The sequence below is a fragment of the Anoplophora glabripennis genome, unplaced genomic scaffold (genome assembly GCF_000390285.2).
Source record: "Anoplophora glabripennis isolate ALB-LARVAE unplaced genomic scaffold, Agla_2.0 scaffold80, whole genome shotgun sequence".
Lineage (NCBI taxonomy): Eukaryota > Metazoa > Arthropoda > Insecta > Coleoptera > Cerambycidae > Anoplophora > Anoplophora glabripennis.
Window position 1 is genome coordinate 924,823 of NW_019416401.1, and position 26,926 is coordinate 951,748.

The 26,926-nt window shown below is 32.9% G+C and overlaps 2 protein-coding genes across 3 annotated transcripts in view; one reads left to right on the forward strand and one right to left on the reverse strand.

Moving 5' to 3' along the window:
• Window positions 1–230: 230 nt before the first annotated feature.
• On the reverse strand, window positions 231–2,281 carry LOC108917565 (pre-mRNA-splicing factor CWC25 homolog). The gene is made up of 3 exons (XM_018724229.1): window positions 2,109–2,281; window positions 1,873–2,058; window positions 231–1,818 (listed from the first exon to the last, which is right to left on the reverse strand). Exons 1-3 carry the CDS (start codon window positions 2,154–2,156, stop codon window positions 463–465), a joined length of 1,590 nt encoding a protein of 529 aa, XP_018579745.1. The 5' UTR covers window positions 2,157–2,281; the 3' UTR covers window positions 231–462.
• Window positions 2,282–3,045: 764 nt separating this feature from the next.
• The window catches only part of LOC108917586 (CD109 antigen-like), a 31,140-nt gene continuing 7,259 nt past the window's right edge, over window positions 3,046–26,926 (forward strand). For both annotated transcript variants that reach the window (XM_018724277.1, XM_018724276.1), the window contains exons 1-13: window positions 3,046–3,337; window positions 14,629–14,821; window positions 14,885–15,118; window positions 15,168–15,418; window positions 15,472–15,802; window positions 15,857–16,045; window positions 16,135–16,254; window positions 19,678–20,187; window positions 20,250–20,304; window positions 23,024–23,542; window positions 23,600–23,760; window positions 23,819–24,216; window positions 24,280–24,502. In XM_018724277.1, coding sequence (XP_018579793.1) covers window positions 3,282–3,337; window positions 14,629–14,821; window positions 14,885–15,118; window positions 15,168–15,418; window positions 15,472–15,802; window positions 15,857–16,045; window positions 16,135–16,254; window positions 19,678–20,187; window positions 20,250–20,304; window positions 23,024–23,542; window positions 23,600–23,760; window positions 23,819–24,216; window positions 24,280–24,502 — 3,240 coding nt within the window. In that variant the 5' untranslated portion in view covers window positions 3,046–3,281. The remainder of the gene's footprint in view (window positions 3,338–14,628; window positions 14,822–14,884; window positions 15,119–15,167; window positions 15,419–15,471; window positions 15,803–15,856; window positions 16,046–16,134; window positions 16,255–19,677; window positions 20,188–20,249; window positions 20,305–23,023; window positions 23,543–23,599; window positions 23,761–23,818; window positions 24,217–24,279; window positions 24,503–26,926) is intronic.

Below are 26,926 nucleotides of genomic sequence, written 5' to 3' on the forward strand. Positions count from 1 at the left end.
TACTTTTTTTATTATTTTTCCTTAAAAGCATAAACCTTAAACGCTTTTTAACGACGCACATCTCTATTCTCCCTCTCTTAATAAGCCTAAGAACACTGAACACCTTACCCAGGTCTCCTTCTCCTCATCTTCTTCTTCTTATTATTCGAATTAAGTAAATTCGGGCGCAATTTTTAAATTTTTAAAACAGGTTACCACACATGGAAATTTATTTTATTTTACAGTTTATATTACAAGGTTGAAGGGAAAAAATACTTTTACATAAACCTAAATCAAGCATACACCCAAAATACAATATTCCTAACTTATATTTTTGTTGATAAAAATCAATTAATTCAAGGAAATAAACGATGTTTTGTGATTTAACTGAGAATGTTAAATTCTATAAAACTGATATACTATTAAAATTTAAAAAATAACTAATATCTACATGTTATTTACATTTCAAGAGCAAAAAAATCTTTATCTTCTAGAAAAGTGGGTGTCCATATGCCGAGACGATCTCTGTATATTATTCAGATTTGATTTAATCCTCGATTCAACCGTAGCTTCCTTCGTCGACCGCACCAGTTGCTTATGCATGAACTCTTTGTCGAAATCAGCGGCGCTCTTCTCCTCCCGTTTATCCTCTTCCCTATATTTCCTCAAGTTCTCACTCCTTTCCTTGTCCCTTTTTTCCGCATTCTTCATCATTTCCTTACGGATTTTCTCTTTCTCCTCTTCCGTAAGTTTCTTTACCTTCTTCCTCTCCGGTTTTGCTACAGTTTCCGCTTTGTGCAACTGGTCGCTCTTCTTTACTTCCTGCGTTTTTTTGTTTAGAGCGATTTTGGTACCGTCGGCTTTAACTAGGCCGAAAGTCCTCGGTTCAGGCACTCTTTCGTCACTATCACTGTCATTTCGATGATTTCGCGAATCGGTTCTTTCACTACTGTTACCGTCACTACTGTCACTGCTACTCGGCATTCTTTTCGATTTCGACGATTCCCTTAGTATCCGCAACTTCTCCAGTATTTTATTCTCCAGGTCGCTATCTGCGACTACCTTCTTTCCCTCCTTGTTTGCCTCATCCTCCCTTAAGTTACTTTTCGTAAAACGTGCATCACCACGATTCGTCCTATCAGATATTTTTTTCTTATTATATCTACTTTCTCTTTCCCTATCTTCATCTTCTGAAGTATCTTCACTACTACGTGTTTGTTTCCTTCGTTTGCTTTTATAATATGCTTCGTTTGTAGTTTTTCTATCCCCACGTTTATCTCGATTATAACTTTCGCTACTAATTCGCTCTTTACGACTTTGACGAGGCTTTTCACCGTCACTACTAGTATCGCTGCTTTCCTTTCTCTTCCTTGAACTTTTTTTCACATATCTCTCCCTGCTGGAGCTTCTCCGTTGTCTTCTGCTTTTATTTTCTTTTCTATCTCTCTCATCATCATCGCTGTCACTGACGTTTCCCTCTAAAATATCGTTTAAATCCTCTTGAGACAATCGGTCTTTAAGTTCGTTAAATTTGTGCATCAAAATAGTGTCCAACGCATTGTCCTTCGACTTTTTCTTCTTTTTCTTCAAGACGGGTATGCTCGATGGGTCGGCTCTCAGATATTTCAATTTTTTTGCAATCTTACTGTCTATATCACTGTCGGAACTGTCCTTTGACTTCTTGTGCTTACCTTTTTTCTTCTTTAACTCTTGAGCTTTCAGCGCTTCTTGTAGTTTTTTTAACTGCACAGGATTTTGTAAGAATTGCCGACGTGCTTCTTCTTCCCTCTTTTTGATAGCCACTAAAGGATCCTCTTGAAGTTTTGCGCTTATATCTACCTAAAAGTACATAACATTGACCGTCTTTTAATTTTTAAATTACTATTAGCATACCTGTTCTGCCTGCACGATTTTATTAAAGTCTCTTATCGACGGTGGTATACATTCATGTTCGACATGATTCTTGGGTGGGACTATCCCCAGCTTCTTCTCCTTTTCTTCTGCATTTAACTGTTCAAGTGATTTATCCACTGACTTGCCCAGCAGATATTCCTCACGGTTAACCAGGCTATTAGCACCCTGAAAAAGAGATGTTAAGAACAATACAGTAGTATTTTATTACGGTTTACCTTGTACATCCAATCCAGTTTGCTGTTGACATCGTCGTTCATTGTCATATTAATTATTATTAGGAGCAGTTATTCCTTTAAGAAACTAAGAAATAGTACAAATAAAAACGCTAAAAATACAACAAACGTAATAATTTTAATTCTTCACGAGTTTAAAGGTTAGGTTATGTTATGTTCTCGCTTTATCTTCTCCTTCTTCTTCAAACATGAAACCTGCCCTGTATACTTTGCATTTAATAAAATTACCATTAAATAAAATCAATGTGTGCCAGAATTAAATGTATGTCAAAAAAATAAAGAAAAAGTTATTTATATTTATATTTGACCATTCTCCATGTATTTGACGATCACTAAACTGTAAGATCAGTTCAGTTCACATGAAAGTATATAGTTAAGCAATGAACATTTCGGTTTAAGCCCACCTTGGGCCTTGGAGAAGTTGTCTTTATGAAAATATAAAAAGATAAACATCTACTAATTATCTAGGTATTTGGCACGTTAAAATTTTTAATAAAAAAACAAACATCAGTAGGTAGTAACGAAAATTAAGCTTTTAGTTTTCATAATAGCTGTAACTTTATGTCATATCAGGATAAAACATCAGTGTTGGTATTTAGCACTCTCTATAAAACTTATTTAAAATAGAAAATATAAGAGAGAATATAAAATATGTCTGTTCGTTTAATTCTACCTACTGAAACTATCTCTTTTTGTAAAAATTGTTTTTCTAAGTAATTATAAGTATCCTTTTATTTCAACAATAATCTTTAAACTAGAAAAAGTAGTTTTAAAGGGACGCGACTACAAAGTTTTCTGAATCAAATCTCCTAAACTGTAACGGGTTCAGTATGAGGTAAGCGTTAATTTAAGAGATCGCGGTAGGCTGACGCTCTTTAGCAGGAGAACCAGGTAGGCCACGGCGTGACTCAGCTGTCAAGTAGTGTAGTTCAGCGCCTGCTACTCGGTAGAGCGCGATCGAATTGGGTAAAAAAACAAACGAAACATTCAATTTAAAACGATACGAAACACGCGGGGTTGTTTCTCGATTTACTTAAAGTACGAAAACAAAAAGCGAAATATAGAAGAGGTATTGAAATAGTGAATTATTGATTTTGAAATCTTTTACCGGAGTGAAAAATGTATTGTCTGTGATATATAAACATAGAAGGAATCATGAAGGCCAGTGTGGTGATTTTTTTGTTCTACATTGCGAGTGGCCTTTCCGAAGGGTAAGATATTTTAGTAACTTTCTTATTTATTTTTTGTATGTACATTACAATTTTTTACAAAAAATTTAATATCCCGTTTTTAATAAACATGAAACATAAACATTTATTTGCTTATGGATAAAAATAGTATACAGTTAGGTGTGATGTCATAGATTGGGACTGGAAAAGTCCTTGTTTCCTTACCAAGGTATATTTACAGATAGTTCAAGGGCATATGTTTAGATAGATTCTATTTTATTTGAATATAAAAAAAATGCATTCTTGATGAAGTAACCTTTAACTAATTATTATACCTGTACTAGGTATAACAAAAGGTCAACATAATTATTTTTACTTTTAAGAAGTGTTTATCTTCATCAAATCATGTTAGATTAGTATAAGTATGAGTGTAGGTAATTAAAAACTGATGCTTGGGACTTGAAATAGGTATACAAATCTTCAAATCTAAGAGAAACGAAATGATAAACACCGAGTAAGTGTTTTATCAAAAGACAAAGTCAATAAGAAAATGAAAAATGCATTTTACTGCCTAACGCACATTCTAGAAATAATTTCTCGCGATGGAAATTTCCTGTCTATAGATTCGATAGAAATTCTTAGTAGTAATAGATAGATACTTAGTCATATATGCTAAATGACTATACATACATAAAATTAAGAGAATTTTTTATAGTTATTCAACAATTAAGGATGTATTAATTCTGACTAACCATTTAGAAATCCCACCTATATCCTTCCTTTTTGGTTATATAAAAAACTAGCTACTTATCTTGATCGGTTATTGAAGTACGTATAAGGTATCCACTTACGTATTTACGTCTCTGTGAAGTGCTTTACTTATTTGTTTAAGTACCTACCTGTTAAAACCCAAAAAGTAGTTTTCTTCATTTCCCACAAATACATGAGATTTTTACTTACAAAATTTCTCATCATAACAAAAATAAATTATACTACAGAAAGAGGAGACAGTTTCATTCACAAGATGACTTAACTTTCACATTCACATATAGCTACAGTGAAATCGTAAGCTTGATACGCACTTTCTTTTATAATAATTATACAAAATAAATTTTGTTAGTTTATGTTACTTGCCTTCCTCTAAATAATCCAAAATGCGGACAAATGTGTAGAAAACTAAATCACTTTGTGCTTAAGCACAAAGGTAATCAAGTACCTATTTACTTAAGTATTTGTACTTAAGTTTTTTCTAAGTACTTCTAGTTATAAGTATATGATTATATTATTTAAGTAAGCAAGTACTTAAGTAGATACCTACCTAAGTACTTAGGTACATATGTATCTAAGTACTCTCCTTCCAATTCTAAATGGGTAAATTTGGTATTTTATATGTTTACCTTCCTTAAAATAATCCAAAATGAGAGAAAATATATAGAAAACTAAATCACTTAGACAAGTGCTTAAGTACAAAGGTAGGTACCTACTTACTGAAGTATTTGTTCTTAAGTTATTTAAGCACTTGCAGTTGTAAGTACGTATATGATTAAGCAAGTACTTAAGTAGATCCCTAAGTACTTGTGCACATGTGTATGTATCTAAGCATTTTCCTTTCAATTATAAATGGGTAAATTTGTTGTTTTATATGTTTATTTCTCTATAAATAATCCAAAATGTGAGAAAACATATAGAAAACTAAAGCACTTAGGTAGGTGCTTAAGTACAAAGGCAACCATGTACCTACTTACTCAAGCACCTATTTGTACTTAAGTATTTATAGTTATAAATATATAATTAAGTAGATAAGTATTAGGTACGTTCTTAAGTAAGCCGGTACTTAAGAAGGTACCTAAGTATTTAAGCACGTAGATACGTACTTATGATTTAAAGTACATTTTAGTCCGAGATCAAGATTTTAGTTATAACTTAATAGGTTTTAGAATTTGTAAATTTCGATTTTTTTAAGGTTACTGTTTCGATCTATAATTGCAATCTCCCGTAACGTTAAATAAGACCACTATTAGGCCAGTGAAATTGTAATTATTTGCCAAAATTTAGTTCAGTAAACAAGGACAAATAAGAATTAAGAAAAATTCCGTAGAATTAAATGAACTACTTTACCCTAGCTAAATGTTAGGACTTCAGTTTCAAAATGGCGTCCAAAATTCGCAAAAAACAGTTTTTTTCAATAAAAAGAAAACTAAACATTTTAGAAAAAAATGTTTTAGACAAAAGTTGTAGAACATTTTATAACAAAAATTTTGTGCCCAAACTAATGTCAATTGATAAACAAATGCATTATTTATTGCAAAAAACGGCTAAAAATCACACTTTTTTAAAACTTCTATATCTTTAAAAACGAAAAAAGATTTTTTTACAAAAGTTTCGGAATATGTAGTCCTTGAAAAATAAAATAAGTGCATTTTTGCAAAATATTTTATAGTTTGTGCAAAAATTGAGTTTTTCGAAAGAAAGAAATTTTTTCAAGTTTCAATAAATCATACAGTAATGCACTTACGAGACCCGCCTTGTCTTTGTTTACTGAACTAAATTTTGGCACGTCAAAATCTAATTTGATTGGACTACTAGCACAAAAACTGTAATTTTTATGTATCTATATTTCCAAATTATAAGTAATTTTAATTTTGTGAATTTATTAATACGCATTTTGGACTCTCAAAGTTTTTTGTAATCTTAATAAATAAATCGTACTTTCCCTTTCATTAAATCATTGCGTAATAATGTTATTGCACTCGAATCCAGAATATTATGCACCTGCACCGACATCAATTATAATTACGTACAAAAACAAGCAGTGCCTGGGAAAGTCGTTATTTACACTACGTAATTACATACAATTATTAAAATCTAGTAGGTATGATTCAGGAGCATTGTTTGAACAAGGCTTCATCATAAATATACATGGAATATAATCACGACAACATGAAGACAATAGCCAGAAGCAGAAATAACTTGCTAGAAACAGCTAAAATGTCATAATGACTTAAGTATTATATGATTAGTTTTGAGGTGAGTTAAAAAATGAAATTCCCATGGTGACTTTATAAAAAAGTCTTAGAATCTTAACCCTAACTTTGCTTTAGTCTTTGCCGAAGCAAGTTAACAGTGTGTTGGTTTATAAAAAATCCTAACCTATGTGTCAATTTTGCACACAATTTTTGCGATCTTTTTGTGAGGTTAGGAAAAGACAAAATAGTTTTGACAAATTTATTTCTTTGAAAAGCGAATTTATTAAGTTACAAAATGGGAATATCTATAAACCCACTGGAACATGTGCTGGAAGCTGGAGGCTGGAGGAGAGAAATTTTAATATAAACACTTGTTAAATTCTATTTCACGTCGTATTTCTTGTATATTCTCTTTGCAAATTGTAAATAGGTTTTTTGGATGTACTGACAAAGAATATAAATTTAATACCATCAGTTTCTTCCGAATTAGGTACTCATTTAGGTACCACTGCTATAAAAATATATGGACATCACACTTACCAATAAGGCTTATATTTTTATGATTTATATACAAGGCGTTTTCAAAAGAAGTGCACAAATGGTACCGGTGAACTTACAGCTAAAAAGAACACGTTTTGCATAGAAATTACCTTCGTAAAATGTTCACCCCTTGAGAGATACAATTTCTCAAAGCTGACTTTGAAAGTTCCTATATTTTATTCTCTTAGGTCTAAGACTAATGCTAGGACGAGTACGCATGCGCAAAGTCTGTCATTGGATAAACAATTATTGAGACAAGTTTAAGACAAAATTTTTATAAACGAAATATTGGGACTGAGACTAAGGTTAAGATTAAAATAAAGTTACTGCTAATTTAAGACTATAAATAGATAAAAAACAATTAAAAGCACATAATGCATAGGTAAAGTGTAATTGTGTGATTTTTCACCTTACTTGTAACAGTTTTAATGATTTTTTAATAGAGAAAAAACGTGGATATAAAAATGCAATGAAATGTTTATCTGATCTGTTCCGGAAGAGTGACTCTGTTTGAACACAGAAAGTTGAGGTTGTTAGCTTCGGTTAGGTACAGATTTTCTTTAAATTTTATCAAGCGGTTTTAAACAAAATGTTAGATCCACTGCAGTGCTGTGGGTTGTTCAACAAAAACGAGTTTGTATAAACTTTTGTATCTATGTAGGTAGGAAATCCTAAGTGGGTGTGTTTATTATTCTCGTTCCATGTAAATTTTTTCAACCTGACTTTATTTATTGACGGTTATTGTTAGGCGTATCAACGTAAAGCATGATAAGTATAAAATATTACAGACTTTGCTACAAGTAAATCAACGTCAATATCATTCGTTTTTATAATTTAAAAAAATATATGTAAATGTTGGTGTCAATCGACTTGAAATCCCGGGAAAGTCGAAAAAATTCCTCCCCTAAAAGGAAATTGCCGAAGCACTTTCCCAATTTCAATAATTAATTGATTAACCAGGCAACAATAACAGGGAGATAAGGATGAAGCAAAGTAGCGAAACCACGTCGGGTTGCCTAAAACGGCCATGCAAAATCGCTAAGGTTGTTTTCTCGTCACACCTACGATTACCTAGTAAATAAATTACGTCAGACCACATTCCGCTTGACGGGCAATTGCGACAGTGTTTCAATACTACGACGCCAACAATGCAAAAGGGCAAGAAATAGGTAGACAGTAGACAGTAGTAATTCAGGAAGTGGTCCAGAAGTAGCAATTTTCCATAAACCCCAACAAATCGGCTACAAATATGTCGTAGAACAACACATTAAAATGCACATGTGTCATAAAGTAAGGAAAAATGTTATTAACAATTTACGGCAAGAATTGCTTTTTTATTTGTTTTTCTTCAATATCTCGATTGAATTGCATTCTGGGAAAAAAATGCAGTATTGATTAAATACGGTAGATTCACTCTCGATAAACCTTTGTCAGGAAGGTCACCAGTCAGGAATGGTTCGGAAAGGGACTTAAATAATGATTTGAACGTTTTTTTCTACTAATTTTTGTCTATCTTCCCTTAAAATTAATGACATTATAACAGAATCACCCTGTATATACGCATCAAATTTCGTAAACAAATAAGATTTCAAAAAATTTACCATCACTCCAAAGTTCAAGGTAAGTTTGACTTGTAACTGCCATAATTCAGCAAGGACTCATTTGTCTAATTGCTTGTTTCGGAAGCAATGAACTGAGGAATATTTTTCAAAAGCTTCAAGAAGCTTAACTTATTTTTTAGAAAATTGTCAACAATTTTAAGAAAAACATCTACCTTTGCCATTTTTTTGTTAACTGCAAAATTGTTTNGTTTCAATACTACGACGCCAACAATGCAAAAGGGCGAGAAATAGGTAGACGGTAGTAATCCAGTAGGCAGGGATCCAGAAGTAGCAATTTTCCATAAACCTCAACAAATCGGCTACAAATTAAAATGCACATGTCTCATTAAGTAAGGAAAAAATGTTATTAACAATTTACGTCGCAAGAAATGCTTTTTTTATCTGTTTTTCTTCAGTGTCTTGATTAGATCGCTACGTATGTGAAGAAAATGCAAGATTTCATTTTTGTTTTAAATGAATTTGTCTTTTTTACTGTGAAAATAATTTTCGAAATTAACAAAAAACGGCAAAAAACGATGTTTTTCTTAAAATTGTTGTAAATTTTCTAAAAAATAGTGAAATCTCATGAAACTTTTGGAAAATACTCCTCAATTCACGTGAAAAAAATTATAAATATATTTTTTAAATTACGTGTTTTCAACGCCCTTTCAGAACCCGTTCATAGAATTAAAAAAAATCAATTTTACATGCTAAAAACTATGTTTTCCGTTCGCGTAAAAAACTTGAACCGCCTTCTAAAAACGCGTAAAAGTTAATTAAAGTCGAATTTTACAAAATTAGCTTGATACTTGAAGTCTTAGGATGGTTTGGTCATAATGTCATTAATTTTAACCACGTATTCGGAAGACAAAAAATCGAAAAAAAAATTTACTCCACTTTGAAAAAATAATAAAGAAATCATCCCTTAACTCCCGTTACTCGGCGCCCCACTTAGCAACAGGGAACGCGCCGGTCGGGGGACTACAAAGCGTTCGAACGTTGAAGCGAAACAGCTAATTTCCCCACTCATCTTGAATTTTGCAATAGGTTTCAAAATCAAAGTGTAGTGGATTCCAATTTTATTAACAAAGTGAGTGATTGTTTTTGTAAAAAACGAATCTAGGTAAAAAGGTATATTTTTGTCGTTCACTATTAAAAACGTAATAAAAGCTAGATTATTGACTAAATACGGTAGGTCAAGATTCACTCTCGATAAACCTTTGTTTGTCACCAGTCAGGAGTGGTTCGGAAAGGGACTTAAATAATGATTTGAAAATGTTTTTCTACTAATTTTTGTCTATCTTCCCTTAAAAGTAATTAATTATGACAAAGTCACCCTGTATATACTCGCCAAATTTCGTAAACAAACAAGATTTAAAAAAATACCATCACTCCAAAGTTCAAAGTAAGTTTGACTGATAACTACTATAATTCAGCAAGTACTCATTTGTCTAATTGCTTGTTTCGGAAGCAATGAACTGAGGAATATTTTTCAAAAGCTTCAAGAAGCTTAACTTATTTTTTAGAAAATTGTCAACAATTTTAAGAAAAACATCTACCTTTGCCATTTTTTTTGTTAACTGCAAAATTGTTTTCGTAATAAAAAAGTTGGAATGACGCTATCTTGTAGAAAATTTGAAAAAAACATTTTTGAAATAATAAGTAGATAAGAGAGCATTTTTTGCGAAGTAATAATTGTTAATAAATAAAATTTTTTCGTAGCAGATTTATGAAAAAACTTCATGATGTTTATGGAAAAAGACCACAATCACGATGTTTTGGGCTTTCAGCGACTGGACTATTGACACTGTTGACCACTTTCACACGATATAACATTATTTCTCCTTAAAGAAACAGTTTCTCAGGCGTGACGGATTAGAAAAAATAAAAACAAAAAATGTACGTTCACATTTCTCCTGTGTTTACTTTAGCAGCTCTAAAGAGTGCCATACACATTCAGTCGTTGTATTTCAATTGTACAGTTAAACTATTTCATTGTCTGCAAGTTATTATTTAAAACTGTATACTTAGATCTCTGAATTTGAGTTAGCCCTGAAGGGGAGCATGATTTTTCCCGAAGGGTCACTATTTACCTTGTTCTACGGAAGAAAAAAGACACTTCTCATACAAATTACTTTGCCTCATATCTCTTTCTCAAGCCGTTTTGATGTATTTTGTATTTTTTCATTTCCGAAATTAGTATCGAAGTGAAAAATTCTTTATAAGTCCATACAATTTTTTCTCGAAATAACCTATACTCCGATAGATAATAATCGTACCAAAATACAATCGTTTTCCAAAAGTCGACTCGCAGTTGGACATTTTTATTCAAATTTACAAATATTGGAGTTTAATCTGTATGTAGTTCACTGTACCATAATTTTATCAAAATATACAAAGTGGTTTAAAAGTTAGAACCCAAAAGTACAAAAATTATAGGAAATTCCTGCACTGTTATTTTGATCACTCCTATACGCTCCCGAGAGATTAGTAGATACCTACCAAACATGTATTTTCACAACTCAATATCAGCTATAGAAATAAGAGTGAGTAGGTGCAAACATTCAAGTATTCGCTACGCTATTATCTGAAACAAGTATGTCAAAATGAAACCTACAATGATCTCCATTATAATTGAACGATGGCAACCGTTACCAATAAATGAGCATGCTGCGACAAAAAAAAATTGAAGAATCATATTCTAAAGCATTGTCAGATACATTCCAAAATATACAACATCTATATACAGAATGTTAAAAAACTATGTAACAAACTTTGAGGATTGTTAATACTCACCAAAATCAAAGAATATTCCTTCTAGAATATTATTTTTATTTCACCACAACTGCTAATGAAATGTTGTTTTAATAAAAATTTTCAAGTTCATGATAAACCTTACGAAAAATTCGATGAAGTTGAAACAAAATTCATATTATTATAGAAAATAGGTGGATTTGGCTAGAATGAGGAATGTTTTTCATCATAATTTGTTTATTTTCGAGTTTTTCAAAATTATTGTTGAAAATTCCGAAATTTTAGACAATTAATTAAATAAAAACAGGTAGGTATAGTCTTTCCCATCTCAACTGAAGACCAAAGAGCTAGGCAGTATGTACCATGTTCGGTCGCTACGCAGCAACATGGTTGTTCACATATTTATTTAGCCATACCCACAGGTCTGGTCGAACTAAACGTAGAGGTGGTAGAAATGTATACGACCAGTCAAAGAATGCACGCGCGAGCAAACGCCGCACAAGCACAGCCGCACTGGGCGACTGGACTATAAATTTCAGTTGTTGATAAATTGCCTTGCAGTGCAGTACAGTAATATATTTTAATGAAAATGTAAATGTTTTTTGATATGTCATAACCAAAATTTACCATCAATATAGGTAATAAAATTGTTTGAGGATACAAATAATTAAAGTATGTTGTTGGCCAAATGAACATATAATAGAAATTTTCTACACACTATATATAAATTAAGTATTATAATTTTTTACCTTTAGCAGAAAATCGTTAAATTTTATTGCTAGGCGTTTTTATACATGTTCAACTGACTTCGGAAAGACTATATCTACCCTTATTTAAAATCAACAGACAGTCGTTTTCGAGATAATTAGATACACAGTGTAGACGACCATTTTGGTGATGCACATATTAGTCTTTGGAAACTATAAGAGATAGGAAAATGGTTAAATGCGGAAAGTTTTAGATAATTCGTTGCTAACTTAATGGCGCTTGCAGACTGATCCTAGCTCTTCAGGTTTTCAAATTATTTTGAAAAAAACTAAATGTGATGTTTTCGCAAATCGTTTTTAACTTCTTTATTTAGACGATTTTTTTTAATCTGAAAATACTTTGCATAGCAAGTTCTTTGGAGGAATTTCACTGTATATTTAGATTTTCATTGCGACGTTTCCTTTGCGAGAAACCACCATCAACCTTCTTTTTTCTTATGGGCGCCATATTGAAGTTTAAGCTGAGTAAATAGAGCATTTTTTCAGCTTTTCAATGATATAGTATAAGTAAGAAAACATTTCAGAAACAACCCCTAAAATCAATATTTTAATATTTTTAATAAATCTGGCAACACCGCATAATTTTTAAAACTGTTATAGAATAATCTTTTTCTTCAAGCGTATAATAATACTTATATTATATAGTGCAACACCTCCTTTAGAAACAGCCTATTGTTTNATCAAAATATACAAAGTGGTTTAAAAGTTAGAACCCAAAAGTACAAAAATTATAGGAAATTCCTGCACTGTTATTTTGATCACTCCTATACGCTCCCGAGAGATTAGTAGATACCTACCAAACATGTATTTTCACAACTCAATATCAGCTATAGAAATAAGAGTGAGTAGGTGCAAACATTGAAGTATTCGCTATGCTGTTATCTGAAACAAGTATGTCAAAATGAAACCTACAATGATCTGCATTATAATTGAAAGATGGCAACCGTTACCAATAAATGAGCTTGCTGCGACAAAAAAAAAATTGAGTAATCATATTCTAAAGCATTGTCACATACATTCCAAAATAAAATATACATCTATATACAGAGTGTTAAAAAAACTATGTAATAAACTTTTTGAGGATTGTTAATATTCACCAAAATCAAAGAACATTCCTTCTAGAATTTTTTTTTTTTTTCACCACAACTGCTAATGAAATGTTATTTTAATAAAAAATTTCAAGTCCATGATAAACCTTAAATTCGTTGATGTTGAAATAAAATTCATATTATTATAGAAAAGGTAGATTTGGCTAGAATGAGGGATGTTTTTTCATCATAATTTGTTTATTTTCAGGTTTTTCAAAATTATTGTTGAAAATTCGGAAATTTTAGACAATTAATGAATTAAATAAAAACATGTAGGTATAGTCTTTCCGATCTCAGTTGAAGACCAAATAACTAGTAAGTATGTACCAGGTTCGGTCGACTACGCACAACTCAGTATTGAAATATTTGAAAAACTTGTTCCCATATTTATTTAGCCATACTTATATACAGGCCTGGTCGAACTAAACGTAGAGGTGGTAGAAATGTATACGACCAGTTAAAGAATGCGCACGCGAGCAAACGCCGCACAAACACACCCGCACTGGGCGACTGGGCCATAAATTTCAGTTGTTCATAAATTGCCTAGCAGTGCAGTACAGTAATATATTTTAATGAAAATGTAAATGTTTTTTGATATATCATAACCAAAATTTACCATCAGTATAATAAAATTGTTTGAAGACATAGATAATTAAAGTATGTTGTTGGTCAAATGAACATATAATAGAAATTTTCTACACACTATATAAAATTATTATAATTTTTTAACTTTAGCGGAAAACTTTTTTAGGGCGCCTATGAAACTAGTTAAATTCTATTGCTAGGCGTTTTTATACATGTTCAACTGACTTCGTAAAGATTATACTTTCCCTTATTTCAAATCAAGACAGTCGTTTTCGAGTTAATTAGGTATACATTGTGGACGACCATTTTGGTGATGCACGTATTGATCTTGGAAACTATAAGAGATAGGAAAATGGTTAAATGCGGAAAGTTTTAGACAATTCTGTTGCTAACTTAATGGCGCTTGCAGACTGGTCATAGCTTTTCAGGTTTTCGAGTTATTTTGAAACAAAAATTAAATGTGGTGTTTTCGAAAATCGTTTTTAACTTTTTTATTTAGACGGTTTTTTAAAATCTGAAAATACTTTTCATAGCAAGTTTTTGGAGGAAGTTCACTGTATTTAGATTTTCATTGCGATGTTTCGTTTGCGAGAAACCATCATCAACCTTCTTTGTTCTTATGGGCGCCATATTGAATTTTAAGCTGAGTAAATAGAGCATTTTTTCAGCTTTTCAATGATATAGTATAAGTAAGAAAAAATTTCAAAAGCAACCTCAAAAATCAATATTTTAATATTTTTAATAAATCTGACAACACCGCATAATTTTTCGACACTATTATAGAATAATCTCAAATTTCTTTAAAAGCTTATCATTAATGTAATTGCCTCCATGACAATAATTTCATTTGTTTCAAACTGGTTGTCATTTTGAACTATTGTTAATTTTAGAGTTAATTGTTGACAATTAACGTGGCACTTGCTTTAAAATCGTCAAAATGGCTTTGCGTTATTCCAATGAAGAAAAATGTGACATGTTAGAGTGCTATACTCAAAATAAATAGAAATTTGAAACAGTCTGTCTCATAATCAGGTACTACAACGTGATAGGCCCTCGTGTCATCCGCCCAAACAGCGTATATCATTGCGCTGTTAGCCTGCAAAGCATCTCAGAACCCACCTCCGTCACAGTCACTATCCAGGGCACCTCCTTCAACGGCACGTCGTTCTTCACCAGGGACCTGGTAATCGTCCAGCCGTATTCCTCCAAAATATGCGCCCTCGAAGTAAGTACTTGTCAAGATAAATAAAAAAGAACCACTATGACCTAATCTGTAACTTTATTTTAGGTGGGCGACTTAACAGATGGAGACTACAAACTAATAGTCCAAGGCTCGAGCGGTCTGGACTTTCTCTCAGAATTCCCCTTGGAATTCATCGACAAGAGCTACTCAGTCTTTGTCCAATCCGACAGACAAGTCTACCAACCGGGTTCCAAGATCTTATTCCGTGCCATCGTCCTAAATTCCCAGCTGAAACCCGCTGTTGAACTGAGAAACGAACCACTGCACATCTTCATATCTGTATGTGGTCAGCTTTGGCTGAAACTCAATTACAAAGTTTTTGTTTTAGGATGGGCAAGGGAACAAGGTGAAGGAATGGAAGGGGGTGGAAGCCATCAGGGGTGTGTTTACGGGAGACCTGAAGCTCAGCGACAATCCCGTGCTGGGTAACTGGAATATATCCGTGATGATCCACGGCCAGACATACAACAAGACGGTGGAAGTTGCTGAGTACGTCTTGCCCAAGTTCATGGTCAACATACAAACTCCCAAGCATATAACTTTCAAGGAGAACGTTATCATCGCTAACATAGACACGAAGTAAGCTACTTTCTACTTTCTTTAGACATCAGTTTTATTAGTTTCTGATTCAGATACAGCTACGGAGAAAAGGTGAAGGGAAACGTGACAGTCACGGTATTTCCCACTATTTTCTCGGGAGTTCTCCAGCCAATCTTTCAGACTCCTTATCGTAAAGTCCTGGAAATAGACGGGTCAACCACAGTCCAGTTCGACATCGACAAAGATCTCGGTTTAAACGACGAGTATGAAAGGAACGTTGTGATCGACGTCGTCGTCGAAGAAAAACCCACGGGACGTAGGCAGAACAACAGCGTGGCGGTCCACATCCACAAATACGACTACCATATGGAACTGATTAAAACAGCTAATTACTTCAAGCCAGGATTGAAGTACACTGCTTACGTAAGCAACACAGTATAGAGGATGTATGTTACGCTGAATTTAATTGTGTTTTAGATAAAAGTAACCAACCACGATGGGACGCCAGTGAAGTCTGGACCTTTGGATGTAACAGTCAGGCACGGATACTCAAGAGTTGATGAAGTTTACGAAGTCACCAAACACAGACTGGATCAAAAAGGGGTGATCAAATTGGAGTATATTACTCCAGTGGAGGTTACCAATGCAACAGCTCTTCGAATAGAAGTAAGTACTTAAAATTAACCACATAAATATAGGGTGTTATTGAAAGTTTGTCACTGCAAATGAATTCTTACGACCGACGCCACTTTTAGGCCGAATTCCGAGACTTAAAGGAAAGAATCTCCCCCATCCCGGCGGCTGTGTCCTACAGCAACAACTTCCTACAAGTCAGCCTCGAGAGCGACAGGCCCATCGTCAACTTGGACGTGGAGGTTGGGGTGAACTGCCAAAAAAGTCGAAAGTTTTGTCTAAAAAAGAATTTGTCGAATTCCTGAATAAAGCACCTGATGATAAGTATTTAGCAACCAAGGTATGTACCTACTTTTTAAATTATAGGTAGATATATATTTAACCTTTTTATATTTGTAATACAAAATTTTGTTATAATTTGTAAACTTCAAGTTATTTTATAGTATCCATTACGAGAATAATAAACAATTTTCGGAAATAAAGATAGCTCATTGGAAGAATGTTGTAAAAACTCATAAATATAGATGTCTTAAAATTACGTCATGTTTTAGAATTTCCTTGCATTTTCCAACTTTTTTTTATTGTTACAAAATTAATAATTCTATATTTTTTAGGTTGCACTAATATTTGGAGTCACAGGAGCTTGTAAATGCGATGAACTCATTCAAGTAAAAGTTAATGATGTAAAAGATTTGGGAAATATAATATTAGTAAATATTCCCAATACAAAAACTAAAAAACATCGTTCATTTACCATAATTGGAGAGTTTTATTTAAATTTATACAGAAAATATGCTACTCTTCGGCCAAAAGACATAACTTTTGATAGATTTTTTATTAAATATCAAAATAGCCATTGTCATCGTGTTGTAATCGGCATACATAAAATTTCAAAAGTGCCAAAAGATGTTGCATCATTTTTAAGGTTGCCAAATCCACATGAATATACGGGGCATTGCCTTAGAAGAACCTCGGCAAATATCTTAGTTGATAATGGTGGAGACATTACAACCCTAAAGGGACATGGTGGATGGAAATCTACCAGCGTCGCTGAAGGATACATTGAAGATTCTGTAAACAATAAGAAATAGATAGCGATGAAAATATTAAACCCATTAGAGTATAATGAACCAAGTACATCAAGCGAAACTGTAAATATTGATCCTGAAAATAATTTAATCGAAGACTTTTCTATTAATAATGGTACAATTGTTAACACTTAAACTGAGAACCTTATTACAAGTAACGTATTCAACGATAGAACTGTAAACTTTGAAAAAAAGACAGCCAGCAGCGCTTTAAATATCAACAACTGTACCATACAAAATTGCACATTTAATATTCATGTTAATAAATAAAGTTTGATGATAGACATGTAGGTAATTTAAATGTTTATTCGTTTAATTCAAATTAAAGAAAAATAATTGTTACATTTGTTTTTTTATTCATGAATAAAGTGGTTAAAACTGTCATGTTTAATTAATCAATAAAATGTATAAAATGTATAAAATGAATAGTATTACCTACCTACTGATTTTATTTTGTGCTGAGATTGAACATCGCGTTATCCGCTATAAATTTTCAAAATTAGTAATTTTCTATATTCACGCTTGAAGAAAAAATAGTATATGTCACTCGGAGTGGAAGGCTCATTATGTGTTTTGCCCAATTTGCTCAGCCTCGGTTAACGCCTCGGCGAGCAAACTTTTGGGCTCAACACATAATGATCGCCTTCTACTCCTAGTAACATAATATACTATTAATTTTTTAAAAGCTTATCATTAATGTATTGGCCACGCGTTTATGAAGAAAGGCCCCATTAGTAGTCTATGAATCTCCATGACAATATTTTCATTTGTTTCAAACTGGTTGTCATTTTGAACTATTGTTAATTTTAGAGTTAATTGTTGACAGTTACAGTGACACTTGCTTTAAAATCGTCAAAATGGCTTTGCGTTATTCCAATGAAGAAAAATGTGGCATTTTAGAGTGCTATATTCAAAATAATAGAAATTTGAAACATCCTGTCTCATAATCAGGTACTACAACGTGATAGGCCCTCGTGTCATCCGCCCAAACAGCGTATACCATTGCGCTGTTAGCCTGCAAAGCATCTCGGAACCCACCTCCGTCACAGTCACTATCCAGGGCACCTCCTTCAACGGCACGTCGTTCTTCACCAGGGACCTGGTAATCGTCCAGCCGTATTCCTCCAAAATATGCGCCCTCGAAGTAAGTACTTGTCAAGATAAATAAAAAAGAACCACTATGACCTAATCTGTAACTTTATTTTAGGTGGGCGACTTAACAGATGGAGACTACAAACTAATAGTCCAAGGCTCGAGCGGTCTGGACTTTCTCTCAGAATTCCCCTTGGAATTCATCGACAAGAGCTACTCAGTCTTTGTCCAATCGGACAGGCAAGTCTACCAACCGGGTTCCAAGATCTTATTCCGTGCCATCGTCCTAAATTCCCAGCTGAAACCCGCTGTTGAACTGAGAAACGAACCCCTGCACATCTTCATATCTGTATGTGGTCAGCTTTGGCTGAAACTCAATTACAAAGTTTTTGTTTTAGGATGGGCAAGGGAACAAGGTGAAGGAATGGAAGGGGGTGGAAGCCATCAGGGGCGTGTTTACGGGAGACCTGAAGCTCAGCGACAATCCCGTGCTGGGTAACTGGAATATATCCGTGATGATCCACGGCCAGACATACAACAAGACGGTGGAAGTTGCTGAGTACGTTTTGCCCAAGTTCATGGTCAACATACAAACTCCCAAGCATATAACTTTCAAGGAGAACGTTATCATCGCTAACATAGACGCGAAGTAAGCTACTTTCTACTTTCTTTAGACATCAGTTTAATTAGTTTCTGATTCAGATACAGCTACGGAGAAAAGGTGAAGGGAAACGTGACAGTCACGGTATTTCCCACTATTTTCTCGGGAGTTCTCCAGCCAATCTTTCAGACTCCTTATCGTAAAGTCCTGGAAATAGACGGGTCAACCACAGTCCAGTTCGACATCGACAAAGATCTCGGTTTAAACGACGAGTATGAAAGGAACGTTGTGATCGACGTCGTCGTCGAAGAAAAACCCACGGGACGTAGGCAGAACAACAGCGTGGCGGTCCACATCCACAAATACGACTACCATATGGAACTGATTAAAACAGCTAATTACTTCAAGCCAGGATTGAAGTACACTGCTTACGTAAGCAACACAGTATAGAGGATGTATGTTACGCTGAATTTAATTGTATTTTAGATAAAAGTAACCAACCACGATGGGACGCCAGTGAAGTCTGGACCTTTGGATGTAACAGTCAGGCACGGATACTCAAGAGTTGATGAAGTTTACGAAGTCACCAAACACAGACTGGATCAAAAAGGGGTGATCAAATTGGAGTATATTACCCCAGTGGAGGTTACCAATGCAACAGCTCTTCGAATAGAAGTAAGTACTTAAAATTAACCACATAAATATAGGGTGTTATTGAAAGTTTGTCACTGCAAATGAATTCTTACGACCGACGCCACTTTTAGGCCGAATTCCGAGACTTAAAGGAAAGAATCTCCCCCATCCCGGCGGCTGTGTCCTACAGCAACAACTTCCTACAAGTCAGCCTCGAGAGCGACAGGCCCATCGTCAACTTGGACGTGGAGGTTGGGGTGAACTGCACCGAGCCCTTACGGTACATCAACTACGTCCTGATGGGCCGTGGAGACGTCCTCCTCACCAACACCTTCCAAGTCGACAACAAAAGGGAATTCAAATTCCATTTCGTGGCCACGCACGCCATGGTTCCGGTTTGTCACTTGATCGTGTACTACGTCAGGTCTGACGGAGAGTTAGTGGGGGACGCTTTGGATATCGAGGTGGATAGACTGCTGCAGAATTTCGTCGATGTACAAGTTAACACCTTGGAGACCGAACCTGACTTAGATGTGGAATTAACGATAAGGGCCCAACAGAATTCCTACGTAGGGTTGTTAGCGGTGGACGAAAATGTGGCTTCGCTCAGGGAGGGCTATGATTTATCGATGAAGGGAGTAGCCGATGAGCTGAAGAGGTACGACGCAGCAATGGGAACGCCGTATCCGCAGTTCAAGAAGAACGCCAAGCAACAGTTCGAGTGGAAGCCGGGCGCGAGCAACCCCCATTCGGCTGTTTATGTAAGGTGCTTAATAAAATCGTATGAGTTTCTATAAACAAGTTTGTTTTTTTTTTTATTTAGGAATCTGGAGCTGATCTTTTGACGAACGCCCATGTCAACAGGTACCAGCCTACACGTGAGTTAAAACATTTGAATATATTAATACGCAATCGAAACCTTCTTGGGTCAAGAAACTTTTCACTTTTTGCGATGGTAATTTTTTAAAACCTATTTATACTTGGACAATCGGTGTCCACATGGGAGTTAATCATTTATACACGCGCCAACGAATTGTGAGTTTGCCAAACCAAGCGTCAAGAAAATTATTTAGAGTAAGACGACATCAATCTTTAAGGTTCATATTGATGGCTAAATCTAGCTCTAATTCACTTTGTTGAATTCCAACTTAAAAAATTAGAGAAATTAAATCACCTTAAACACAAATTTCTTGATAATAAAGAAAACTAGGGTTACCAACATCGGGTCTATGCTGACTCGAGAAATATAATTTCACATAGTTTTCTTATGGAGAAAAATCTAGAGAGTGAAATACATTAATATATGTTAATTTTTTTATAATCTTGAGAAGAAAAAAACAAAACTTTTGATACCTTAAGAAAATTAAAGTTTATGAATATAATAAATTAATGAATTTAATAATTTACAATATTCCACGTACAATACATACAGAATCATTTCAGTATCTTGAAATGTTGCCGGTATATTGGCTGTGTGTATTTGCCCTCACTCTACCAATAATTCTGTCAATATTTTAAAATACTGAGATTATATTGATTGCCTGAAACCTATTTTCCAATATTACAGAATAATTTTTGAAGCAGTTATTTGCAACAAACTGTCTTGTCTCGAAAATCATGTGAACAGTTGAGTATTGAGTTTATTGATGTGAATAACAGGGCACAAGTAGTATTTCCGTATAGAAATAGCAAAAGAAAGTGGATTTTTATGGATATTTTTCTTTGACATACCTACAAAAATTCTACAATTTTTTTTTTCAAAACTATATTTTACATTGAAAATTTTAAATGTCGAGAAATAATTTTTTTTTGAAATTTAAAATAAAAATTTTTCAGTTTTCGCAATTTTGCGTTAAATAACCATCAAATATTGTAAAATTGATTAAAATAAATAAAATTCAAATTGGAAAAAAAAATTTCTAAATTTTTAAAATTTTTTTGCGATTTATCTTTCAATTTTACATTGAAAATTTCAAATGTCGAGAAAAAAAGTTTTTTTTAACGATAAAAATTTTTCAAAATATTTATTTATTTTATTTTTCTCGCAATTTTGCGTTAAATACCCATCAAATATCGAAAAAAAATTAAAATTAAAAAAAATCAATCTTGAAAAAAATATTTTTGATTTAACAAAAAATTTTTTAAATTCAATTTTTCAATTTTACATTGAAAATTTCAAATGTCGAGAAAAAAATTTTTTTTTAACGAAAAATTTTCAAAATTTTTATATATTTTATTTTTCTCACAATTTTGTGAAATACTACTCGTCAAATATCGAAAAACCAATCAAAATCAAGTCAATTTTGAAAAAAAAATATTTTTAATATTTTTTTTGCGATCTATTCAATTTTACATTGAAAATATCAAGTCGAGAAAAAATTTTTTTTAGGAATTTAAATAAAAATTCAAAATTTTTATATTATTTTTCTCACAATTTTGTGAAATACTACTCGTCAAATATCGAAAAACCAATCAAAATCAAGTCAATTTTGAAAAAAAAAAAATTATTTTTAATATTTTTTTTGCGATTATTCAATTTTACATTGAAAATTTCGTCGAGAAAAAAATTTTTTTTTCGAATTTAAAAAAAAATTTCAAAATTTTTATATTTTATTTTTCTCACAATTTTGTGTCATCGTGACTCATCAAATATCGAAAAACAAATCAGAATTAAAAAAATATCAATTTTGAAAAAAAAAAATTTCTATTTTTCATATTTTTTTTGTGATGTAATTTTGAATTTTACATTGAAAATTTCAAATGTCGAAAAAAAAAATGTTTTAATTTTTATTTATTTTAATTTTCTCACAATTTTGCGTCAACTATCGAATAAATAAAATATACAAATTAAAAATCAATTTTCAATTTTTAGATAGATTTTAGAATAGATTTTTTTCAAAATTTGGATTTTTTTTCGATATTTGATGGGTATTTAACGCGAAACTGTGAGAAAAAATAACGAAAAAAATTGTTTTCATAATCAGTTTGATGTTTTAAAGAGCAATAAACCTGTTCTTTTAATTTTTTATAATAAAAGGAAAAGGGACCGACCGATTTCAAAACTTACAGGCCTCATGGGCATGTATTGAACTAAGAGAGCCTACAAAAATTGGTACTTTTCGCAATATGTATTTGCAAAGTTTGAATATCCAGAACAGCAGAAAAAGTAATTTTTTGCACTTTTTCTAATTAATGCTGTATAATTATTTTTTCTAAAACATACAAAAAGGTACTTGAAGAGGATTGATTCGGGTTTCTAAAATCCATCTTCCATTGGCTGTACAAACATTAGTTCATAAGATATCCATGATAAAAAAAAGGTGACTTTTCACTCAATAGCGATATCTCAATAAGATTTAATCGTACAGAAAATTAAAAATAAAAACAAATTGAAGCTGAAAATCACTAAAAAAATTTGGAAATTTTTTTACTGCTTTAATTTTTTTACTGAGTTTTGTTATCTAAACAAATTTTAAATTAATTTCCTTTTTTCTTCCCGCTTCATATAAAGCGTTGAGGCTTTAATAATTCTGTGCCACATCAGCAGTAGCCCATACTGAATCTCCCATTTAAAATGTTGCTTTTTTACATTTTCAGTGGAGGACATTTACTTGCGGCCAGTATTTTACGGTTCCTCAACCGTTAAGCCAGACCGTGGCTTCGGCCTCCCCCTCCTCTCCGTAACAAGACCTCCGCTAGATGGCCCTTACGCCTTCAGCCGAATCCCTCGTCCCGTTTGGAACAAACCCAAGGTCTACCTCACTCACGACATAGCGCCAACCTGGCTCTTCAACAACTTTTCCTCGGGTCACGAGGGGAAGACTTCCTTAAGGCGGAGAGTCCCAGGTTCTCTGAACACCTGGACCATCACCGGTTTTTCCCTGGATCCTCTTCACGGCCTTGGCCTCGTGACCTTACCGAAGAAACTGAAGGTGTCCAAAGCCTTCGCCGTTACTTTGGAACTGCCTTATTCCGTTCAAGTAGGCGAGATTTTGGCTGTGCCTGTGGTGGTGAGCAATTACATGAACGTAGACGTTAATGTGGAAGTAACGCTGCACAACACCGGACAGAAATTCGAATTCGCCGAAGTTTCCAATGAAGTTAGCGATACTAAGAGTAAGTCTAGTGTACATAAAGTGAATAGGTGACGTTTATGAAGACATTTTGTTTTAGAAGTAGAACTATACCGAAGAAAGAATATTAGCGTGAAGAAAAACTCTGGAACTTCTGTTTCTTTCATGATATTAGTGACAAAGAAAGGACCTGTGGAGATAAAAGTAACCGCTAACAGTCCAAGAAGCCAGGACGTAGCAGTGAAGCAGTTACTCGTGTTGGTAAGAGAGATCTTCAAAGAAACTTAGGATAGTTACAACTGTGCTCGTTTTATTTTAGCCTGGCGGTGAAACCGAGTACTACACCAAGTCGGTTCTTCTCGATTTAAGAGAAACTCGCAACATCAAACAGTCCATCAACTTCACGATTCCTAAGAACGTCGTAGAAGATTCGGAAAAGGTAGAAGTATCGGTAGTGGGCAGTTTCCTCGCACCTGCCATGGTCCATCTGGAAAACCTCATTAGATTACCCACGGCATGCGGAGAGCAGAATTTGGTCCGTTTCATGCCGGATTTGATCATTCTGCAATACCTGAGAAGCACCCGACAAATCAATCCAACGATAGAGAACGAGGCGATTCGAAATTTGGAAACGAATTACCAAGCACAGCTGACTTACAAGAGAGACGATGGGTCTTTTAGCCCGTTTGCTTCCAGAGACGGTAACGGAAGTGTTTGGTGAGAGTCTATTGGTCTTTGGTGGGGATTTAATAGAAGAAAATTAAATTTTTAATGTTTCAGGTTAACGGCTTATACTCTTTTCGCACTGAAACAAGCCAAACCGTTTATCTACGTCGATGACAACATTATAGCAAACGCACTGAACTGGTTGTTGGAAGTTCAAGGCAGAAACGGCAGTTTTTACGAAACTGGAAATGTCCTACATAAGGAACTGCAAAGCAGGGATGGAAATAGTTTAGCCCTTACGGCATACACAGTCTTGTCCTTCATTGAAAGTAACCAGGTAAAATGCGCGAAACAAATAATCGATCTAAATTTAGTTACTGCCCACTTTAAAATAATTCATCGGCAGATGAGTTTATTGTCCAAATAGGAAATCATCTTTTTCTGGGAACCAATTTACAAGTAAAGTGTTTCCGATGGGATAATAAATAGATGAGATTCTTGATAGATTTAGTAGTATTCAAACATTTTTTCTCACTTGAATTTAAATGCAAATTTCAAATTCAAAATCGCTCAAAACTAGAAATAAATTTAGACCGATCGAAATAACTCATTTAGAGGGAAAAAAGAAAAAAATTGTTACCTGGACTTTTATAAGTGGAAATGGTAAAGGGGCTAATAATAAACGAAAAAAAAATAAATGTGGCAGCGGGGGTGGTGGAGGGTAGATTTGGGGGGTTGAAAAGTGGTCAAGAATAGTATTAATGCGAATATCGGCGAAAGTTGACGCTAAATAAAAAGTATCTATTACAAAAGTTGTAGTTCATGCAAAAATCTACAACATTTGTGGAGATCACTTTTTATCATAACCTCAAAATTTCCGAGAAAAATGCGAAAAAACTTTTTTTGTCTTTTTATTTTTCGTTTTCGCAAATATAATTTAATTTTAACGAAACTTAATGATATTCATTTTTTCTGGTCCAAAAAACATTTTTTCAAAAAAAAAATCTGCTTAAAAAAATCATCGTACAAAGTTCAGCCGTGCTAATTTTTTTCGTCTTAGCATACTTATATTTTTTGGTAAAATAAAAAAATTGTATAATCACAATTTAAAAACATGCTCAAAAATGCAAATGAAAACAAAGAATAAACTCTTGCAACAAAGAATGTTTCAGTAATTGTTGATAATTTGTTTACTTTAAAAAAAAAATCTAAAATTGATTGTATCACTTAATTGTATGGAAAAAAATACAAAAGAAACTTGGTGAAACTTTTCTGTCTTAAATAACCATAATTTTTTAGATAAAAAAATCAAGAAGTTTTTGTGATACTCATTTTTTCCGGTCCGAAAAACATTTTTTCCAAAAAAAAATCAGCTTAGAAAAATCATCATACAGAGTTCTGCCGTACTCATTTTTTTCGTCTTAATATATTTTTTGGAAAAATAAAAAAATTGTGTAATCGTAATTCAAAAACATGCTCAAAAATGGAAATAAAAACAAAGAATGACTTGCAACAAAGAATTTTTCAGTAATTGTTGATAATTTGTTTAGAAACTGGGTTTAATTGTTTGATCCAAATCTTTATGTAAGATTTAATAAATATATAAGAAAAGATAAACAAATAAGTAAATTCTAAAAAGACAAAAAACGATAAATTCTTCGGTAAGAGAAGATCGACTTATTCATTAATATAATGTTTCCTTTCTAAAACATTGATAACATTTAGCATACTGGGTAAAATTATAACAAATAATTTTCAACAAATTATGAATCCTTGTCAATCTGCCATATGCTATTTATAACCTTCTATGAGGTATTCATTTTTTCCGGTCCGAAATATATATATTTTTTTCAAACAAATATTCTAGAAAAATCATCGTGCAGTACGTTCTACCGGTGCTCATTTTTTCGTTTTGATATACATACTCTTTGTTAAGACAAAGAAAATGTATAATCACAATTCAAAAACATGCCCAAAAATGCAAAAAAAAATCCTGCAACAATGAATTTTTCAGTAATAGTTTATAATTTGTTTAAATTTTTTAAAAAATTGAAAGACTGCACCATTCAATTGGACGGAATAAAATACAAAAAAAAACTGTTTCATTGTTTGACCCGAAAATTTATTTTTTGTACAGTTCAAATTTCACGTAAAAATAATTTTTCCCAAAGCACATCTCAAAGTTGAATCAGGTGATTGATTCTTTGACCTTTGACATACCATAACTTTGGGAAAAATTAATGTTTTGACGTAAAATTTGGACTAAGGTCTTATCTTGCTTCTGTAAATGAATCAATATTAAAAAACTTTATTGTTTTTATTTTAAACAATTTTTATGATTTTCTAAATTTTTTGCATTTTTTTCTAAATATAAAAGAAATTTCTGATCAGTTTTTCACTTTAACTAACTTCTTTACTTGATTCTGTGACAGTATTTTTTTCTGTACCTACTATTGAATGGCGGAATAAGTTTTTCAAATTTTTAAAAAATTTAATCAAATTAAGTATCAACGTTTTTTTTTTATTTTATCAAAAAGTATAATTATGTTAAAACCAAAAAAATGAACACAGGTAGAATCCTGTACAATGATTGTTCTAGATTATTTTTTTTAATTGTTTCGAAAAAGAAAAAATGAATATCTTTGAAACTTTTAAATTTTTTTTGTTAGAAAAAAATTGTAATTATTTAAGACAGAAAAGTATATTTTCACCAAGTATCGTCAAAATTAAATTATTTTTGCGGACATGAAAAATAAAAAAG